This window comes from Eimeria maxima, genomic scaffold (genome assembly GCF_000499605.1).
Source record: "Eimeria maxima Weybridge genomic scaffold, Emw_scaff1328, whole genome shotgun sequence".
Taxonomy (NCBI): Eukaryota; Apicomplexa; class Conoidasida; order Eucoccidiorida; family Eimeriidae; genus Eimeria; species Eimeria maxima.
Window position 1 is genome coordinate 129 of NW_013564309.1, and position 7,372 is coordinate 7,500.

Sequence of the window (7,372 nt, forward strand, 5' to 3'; positions counted from 1 at the left end):
TTATTTATAATATAAATATTTATTTTTTATTTTTTATTTAATTTAAATTAAATAAATTAATTCAGAGAAAATATATTTAATAAGAAATATTAATAATTATTTTTATTAATAAAAAAATATTTATTTATTTATTTATTTATTTAATTTAATTAATTTATTTATTTATATTATTTAATTTATTAATCAATTCTTATTTAAATACATTTACTAAATAATAATAAAAATACTTTTTTTATTATTTTTTATTTATATATAAGAGAAAGTGCCTCCCCAAACCCTAAACCCTAAACCCTAAACCCTAAACCCTAAACCCTAAACCCTAGACATCTATCTATACTCTATAAGTACCCTCTGTTTGTTATCTGTTATCTATTTTTGTCTTTTTTCCCCCTTATACCTCTTTTCTCTCTCTCTCTCTGTCCGCCTAAACCCTAAACCCTAAACCCTAAACCCTAAACCCTAGTTAATACGGAATAATGTTTGAGGGTTTAGGGTAGTGTTTTGTCCGTCTCTTCTAGGAGAGACAATCAATAAACAAAACGCCAAGCTATTCGCTTGTTAACTTCTGTTTCTGCTGCTGCTGCTGTTGCTGCTGTTGCTGCTGCTGCCGCTGCTGCTGCTACTATTGTTGCTGCTCTTGTTACTTGCTGCTGCTACTGCTGCTGCTATTGTTTTTGCTGCTGCTGTTGCTGTTGCTAGCTTAACGACGGAGTTGATCCCACTAGCAGCAGCAGCAACGGCTGCTGCTGCTGCTGCAGCAGCAGCAGCAGCAGCAGCAGCAAAAAAATGAGCCACTAGAGAGCAGCTTAGAGCTCCATTGGAGTAATAACGGTGGCCCCTTTCCCTGCGCAAACAAAAACCCTATCGTATAATCAAGGGTTTAGGGTTTAGGGTTTGTGCAGGGATAAGGATAGCAGTAGGGGCCTGCTATGGTTTCCCCTCTGCACATCTGCAACGATTAGGGTTTAGGGTTTTCTGACAAAACCTACACTTGTACATTTTAGGGTTTAGGGTTTAGGGTTTAGAAATTTTAGGGTTTAGGGTTTAGGGTTTAGGGTTTACGGATTCTTTTATTAGCTCTTCTAACAATATTTTTATATCTTGATTGTACTTGTTTAGGGGATAATGTACCCTTTATTAGGGCCTCCTTTGTAGGTTTTTTTTTATTGGGGTGTATACGCACCTGGGGGGCCCCCTTAGCTATACCAGACCCTCCTAGCTTAGACCCTGATAATATTTTCTTCTTACTTATTGTCTTAAGTGTACGTACACCCGATAATATACTCCTGCTGCTGCTGCTGCTGCTGCTGCTGCTGCTGCTGAGGGGACCGTCTGTATCCATATCGTCACTCTGCCGTTTTGATGATAAGGTACGCTACATACACATATACACAAACCCTAAAAAAGGGTTTAGGGTTTAGGGTCTAGGGTTTACGGGGGCCAGCGACAGCACAGGTTGCCTACAGCATCAGGGGCCCCTACACTCATATAATTGGGGCCCCAAGGGGGCCCCAATTATCGACGCAACACACAGTTAGTGGGGAACTGAATGGGCCCTAGGGTTTAGGGTTTAGGGTTTAGGGTTTACGGTTATGACACTCACCATTTTACTATGTATTGTTGCATTCGTCCTAGGGGCCCCCGTGGGGGCCCCCTGGGGGGCCCCCGAGGGGGACCCTGCTTCTTCTGAGCCCTCCTTAGAGCCCTTAGCGATATCGATAGATCCAAGCTGTATACACACCCCAAGGACTAAACCCTAAACCCTAAACCCTAAACCCTAAACCCTAAACCCTCAAAACTGCGAGCTACACAGGAGGTGCTCAAGTGAGTGTTTTAAGAGTAAGTGACGAGGAGTTCTAACAACATATTAGGGTTTAGGGTTTAGGATACGGATAAGATGCTGGTATGCTCATTTAGGGTTTAGTGTTTAGGGTTTAGGGTTTACGTACGAGGTTTGTTAGCTGTCTAAGTCCGTCTTTCCTCTTTTTTTTTTCTTCTCTTTTTTTCTCGTCTTCTTTCTCCTTTAATATAAGGTGCTGAAGCCTTTTATGATTTGCCTTGCGGTTATTCTTCTTCGACATGGTCCCTAAACCCTAAACCCTAAACCCTAACTAAACCCTAAACCCTAAACCCTAAACCCTAATTACTGGAACGGCAGCCGGATCGAGGGTTTATGCCTCACGACGAGGCGTAGTGAGTCCTACAGAGAAAAACAAATCTATGAGAAGAAATAAATATTCATGTTGCTGCTGCTGCTTCAAGTGCTGCAGCAGCAGCAGCAGCAGCAAGGGTTTCTGCAATTGCTGCTGTAGGGGCCCCCGTATCTAGGGTTTACTGATGCCTTGGGGGCCCCCCATCGGTGCCTCTTGTCTGCCTGTACGGGGGCCCTCCTCATCTATTTTAATATTTATTTTATTTCTGTTTATTTCTTTTCCTTTTTCTCTTCTTCAAACACTTATTCATATCCACAGTACCCACTGGGGGCCCCCAACCTTCTTCTTGCTGCTGGGGGGGGCCCCCCTGTACGTTTTTTCCCCCCCTTGGGGGCCCGTATAACGAACTTCTTTCCTTATATAGCCCCTCTTGAGGATACAAATGCAAAGGAGTATGCCTGGATCTGTTACCCCTACCCTCCACCCTCAGGGGGCCCCCCTAGAAGGGCCCCCAGGGGGCCCCCCAGCAGAGGAGAAGCAGCAGCTTTCGTACCCTAAAATTGAACAAGAGAATATAAAGATAACAATTACTAAGGAGGAAGGGGACTTAGGTGTATTAGAATCTGCCTCTAAGAGGCATCAGCAGCAGCAACAGCAGCAGCAACAACAACAGCAGAAGCAACAGCAACAACAGCAACACGATATGCAGCAGCAGCAGCAGCAGAGGCATCTGCAGCAGCAGCAACAGCAGCAGCAGCAAGACATGTATACAGTCTTTCAAAATTCTACTTTAGGGCCAAGAGATCTTGGCTGGGCCTGTATAAACATTCTGCAGCAGCTCGATGCTGCTGCTTCAGCAACAGCAGCAGCAGCAACAGCAGCTCCTGCTGCTGCTGCTGCTGCTGCGGAGCCGTCGTATGGATCTGCACAGCAGAAAACAGAGGACGAGGAGAAGGCCCTTCTTGATATCTTTACTCCAACATGCTGCTGCAATAATAGCAGCAGCAGCAGCAGCAGCAGCAACAGCAGCAGCAGCAGCAGCAGCAACAGCAGCAGCAGCAGCAGCAGCAGCAGCAGCAGCAGCAAATCAGCAGCACGTTTGCCTGCCTGGCGTCTTTTGGAGACTCTTCGAGCCTTTCTGCTGCTTTGGAGGCTCCGCGATCCTGCGCAAGCTTCCCCAGCGACCGGAAGCAGCAGCAGCAGCAGCAGCAGCAGCAGCAGCAGCAACAACAGCAGCAGAGGGATGACGATTGTGTTGAAAATTCTGCGGCGTTTTCTCTTTGAGAGCTGCGCAGTTGAATCGCTGCTTCTCGGCAGCGGCTGCAGCAGCAGCTGCAGCAGCAGCAACAGCAGCGGCTGCAGCAGCAGCAGTAGCAGCAGCAGCAGCAGCAGCCAGGAGTGTTGCTGCTGCGACGGGTGTACGCGTGCAGGAGCAGCAGCAGCAGCAGCAGCAGGTAAGCGCATTACTTCTGCTGCTGCTGTTGTGCGGCAGCTACTAACACTAACGGATATATTTGCTGCAGCAGACACCGTGGGGGGCCCCATGCTGCAGCAGCGGGAGGCCCCCGAGGTTGGGGGGCCTCTGTTGCAGCAGCGGGTAGCTGGGGCCCTAGCAGAAGCATGGAGGAGACACACTGTTTCCTTGCTGCAGCAGAAGAAACAGCAGCAGCAGCAACAACAGCAGAAACAGCTGCAGCAAGAAGAGAAGCAACACATGCAGCAAAAACAGCAACAACAGGAGAGGGAGGGGGAGAAGGAGCAGCAGCAGCAACAACAACAGCAGCAGCAGCTGCTGCTGGAGAGGGAGGGGGAGAAGGAGCAGCAGCAGCAACAACAACAGCAGCAGCAGCTGCTGCTGCAGCAAGAGGAGTGGTTGGTGGGGTGTACGCACACCTTTGTACTAAGATGTGGGGCAATGCCTGTTGCTGCTGCTATGCTAGCGCCGCTGCTGCTAGATGGGATAGAGGTGCAGCAGCAGCAGCAGCAGCAGCAGCAGCAGCCGGAGCAGCAGGAGCAGCAGCAAGAGCAGCAGCTGCATACCTCTCCTTCCGCTGGCTGCTGCAGCAGATCTCCAGCTATTTGCTTCCCCGAATCTGCTGCTGCTGGTTGCTGTTGCTGTTGTAATAACAGCAGCAGCAGCAGCAACACCAGCAGCAGCAGCAGCAGGGGGCAACTGGTTAGCAGCTCATTATATTTGCTGCTGCGCTGCTGTCTCGTAAGGGGGGCCTCGGGGGCCCCCCTAACTAAGGCAGCACTACAAACCCTTAGTGTCTTCTTTTGCCTTAATGGGGGCCCCCCTAAAGGGGTACTGAACCCTCTTGGGGTGTATGTACCCTCTGCATGGGGGGCCCTCAAGGCAGCAGCTGCTGGTGTGGCAGGGGCCCCCGGGGGGGGCCCCCTCTTAATTCATCTAGCAGCAAAACAAATAGGGGGAGCAGCAGCATCTCCTCTAGGGTTTGCTGCTGCTGCTGCACTCATTGATATACTTGGAGGCGTTTGCCCCCTAAGGGGGCCCCTCAGCAGCAGCAAAACAGCAGATGCAACAGCAGCAGCAGATGCAGCAGCAGCAGCAGATGCAGCAGCAGCGAGCACCAGTTGCTGCAGAGGTGACACGTGCTCAGCCTGTACTATTCCTGATGTTTTGCAACTACAGCAGCAGCAGCAGCAGCACCCGCTGCAGCAGCAGCAGCAGCAGAGCATATTTCGTGGGATGTACAGACAGCTGCTGCATGCGCTGCTGCTGCTGTGGGGTAGCGGAGAGCAGCAGCATTGGCTGTCTCTAGAGCAGCAAGTAGCATTAACATTTAATCTGCTGCGCTTCCTGCTGCACACAGCAGCAGCAAAAGCAGCAGCAAAAGCAGCAGCAAAAGCAGCAGCAGCAGCAGCAGCAACAGCAGCAAAAGCAGCAGAAGCAGATGCAGCATCACAATCAACATCATCAACAACAGCATCATCACCAGCATCAACAGCAGCAACAGAAGCAGCAACAGCAGCAGCAGCAGCAGCAGCAACAGCAACAGCAGCAACAAAAGCAGCAACAGCAGCAGCAGCAGCAGCAGCAGAATTATCATTAGGGGACTGGGAAGCAGCACAACTAATGGAGGGAATTCACATGCGTTTGCTGGCAGCAGAGGAGACACTCCGCTGCTGCGGCATGGCAGCAGCAGAAGGGTTTGCTGCTGCAGCATTAGGGGCCCCTAGGGTTAATGCTGCTGCTGAAGGGGCCCCTGTACCAGGTACACTTGATCCATCTAATACAGCAACTGCAGCAGCAACTGCAGCAGCAGCAGCAGCAGCAGAAGAGGAAGAGGAGGGGCCCCTTGTCTTTAGGGCCCTTGAGGAGCCGCAGCTGCTGCTGCGCTGCCCTTCGCTGCTGCCTCTCTCATACATCCTCATGCCCCCCCATAGTAAGCAGGAGGGGCCCCCAGGGGGCCCCGTAGGGGGCCCCTCAGGGGGAGCCACTGGGGGACACCTAAGGGGCGCCTTAGGGGGGCCCTGGGGGGGGCCCTGGGCTGTGTATGGGCAGCACCCTCTGCTGCGTCATGTAGGGGGTATGCAGCAGGAGTTAGACCCAGGGGAGGTGCAGCAGCAAACAGCAGCAGCAACAGCAGCAGAAGCAGCAGCAACAGCAGCAGGGCCCTATTTGGGGGGGGAGGGGGCCATGGGGGGCCCCGCCTATTCCCATCTATTGGCAGCCCTTCGTTTCTACCTTAGAGGGGCCCCTCTTATATCTAAGGAGGAAGGGGGGCCCCCAGAGGGGGCCCCTGAGGGTACTATTGAAGGGGCCCCTAAGAATGAAGGACCCAAGGGAATGTCTGTGCGTATTGAATTGGATGTAGAGGAGGAGACAGACGAGGAGACAGAAGGGGAGACAATAAAAAAGGAGACAATAAAAAAGGAGACAATAAATAAGGAGACAGAAAAGGAGACAGAAAAGGAGACAGAAGAGGAGACAGAAGAGGAGACAGATGAGGATGAGTTAAGACTATCCCAGCTGCCTGACCTTCAACCCTTACCTTCTTATCAGCAGCAGCAGCAGCAGCAGCAGCAAGGGGACCCCCTATCCCTAGTATCTGTTTCTGGGGCTGCGCAGCAGCAGCTGGGGGGCCTCCAGCTGCAAGAGGGGGGCCCCTATTCCCTACAGCAGGCATTAGAGTGGTTAGAGGGTACAGTTGCAACAGGTGATCGTTGTGGTCCTGATGCAGCAGCAGCAGCAAGAGCAGCAGCAGCAGCAGCAGATCCTTACCGTAAGTGTCCCTTAGCAGCAAATAAAAAGGAGACAAACCCCTTAGTACATCTAAGGAGACAAGCAGCAGCAGCAGCAGCAGTTATCCGTCTATCTATAATAGAAGTGCAGCGTTATCTAGCAGCAAATCCCCTGGGGCCCCATATGGAGGCCTCCCGGGGGGCCCTTAGGGGGGGGGGGCCCAGGGCAATCTCTTTTGGGGGGGGCCCCCAGGGGGCCCCCTTAGTAGAGTCTACTGCTGCAGGGTTTGTTACAGATAAGATGAATGAGGGTTTAGCTGTGCCGCTGCTGCATGCAATATTGGGGCTGGATTGTTCGCTGCAGCCGGAGGTAATGCAGCCATTGGTTGCTGCTGCTGCTGCTGCAGTATTTGCTGTCTTTTTTCCTTTGCTGCTGCAGCAGGTTGCACCATTGCTGCTGCAGCAACAAGCAAGCGTCACACAGAAGCTGCTGCTGCTGCAGGCTATGCAGCGAGCTGTTAGATGGCTAAGGGATGGGGCCCCCGCAGACGGGGGGGCCCTCCTTACAGATAACCCGCAAAGAAAAAGAGCGCCAAAACGTCTGCAGCTGCAGCAGCTGCAGCAACAGCAGCAGCAACAGCAGCAGCAACAGCAGCAAGGGAGCCTGGTCCCTAGATCTATCCAGCAGCATCAGGCTGAAGATAATCACCACCAACAAAAACAGCAGCAGCAACAACAACAGCAGCAACAGCAGCAGCAACTTGAGCAGCAGCAACTGCAGCAGCAGCAGCAGCAACTTGAGCAGCAGCTACTGCAGCAGCAGCAGCAGAGAAGGGGTTTATTAAGTGAGGTTCGTGTTCGTCGTTTTGCTCGTCCTTCTTTGCCCCTAAGAGGAAAAATAAATTTTTTTAGTCCCTTTTTAGATGCAGCATTAGGGGCCCTTATTTCTTGTTTGCTGCCTCCTGCTGCTGCTGCTGCTGCTCCCCTTTCTCCTCTGCAGCAGCAGCAGCTTC

At 51.4% G+C, this 7,372-nt stretch overlaps 2 protein-coding genes across 2 annotated transcripts in view; one reads left to right on the top strand and one right to left on the bottom strand.

The window, feature by feature from the left end:
- Positions 1-806: 806 nt before the first annotated feature.
- EMWEY_00051530 (hypothetical protein, conserved) lies at positions 807-2,081 on the bottom strand (the record flags this gene model as incomplete). The annotated part of the gene is made up of 4 exons (XM_013479712.1): positions 807-844; positions 1,285-1,375; positions 1,604-1,729; positions 1,950-2,081. The coding sequence occupies 4 exons, from the start codon at positions 2,079-2,081 to the stop codon at positions 807-809; spliced, it is 387 nt and encodes a 128-aa protein (XP_013335166.1).
- A 526-nt stretch (positions 2,082-2,607) lies between these two features.
- The window catches only part of EMWEY_00051540 (mannose-1-phosphate guanylyltransferase, putative), a gene marked incomplete at both ends in the record, with an annotated part of 5,382 nt that continues 617 nt past the window's right edge, over positions 2,608-7,372 (top strand). The window contains one exon of the mRNA XM_013479713.1: positions 2,608-7,372. This exon is cut by the window's right edge and continues 617 nt beyond it. Coding sequence (XP_013335167.1) covers positions 2,608-7,372 — 4,765 coding nt within the window.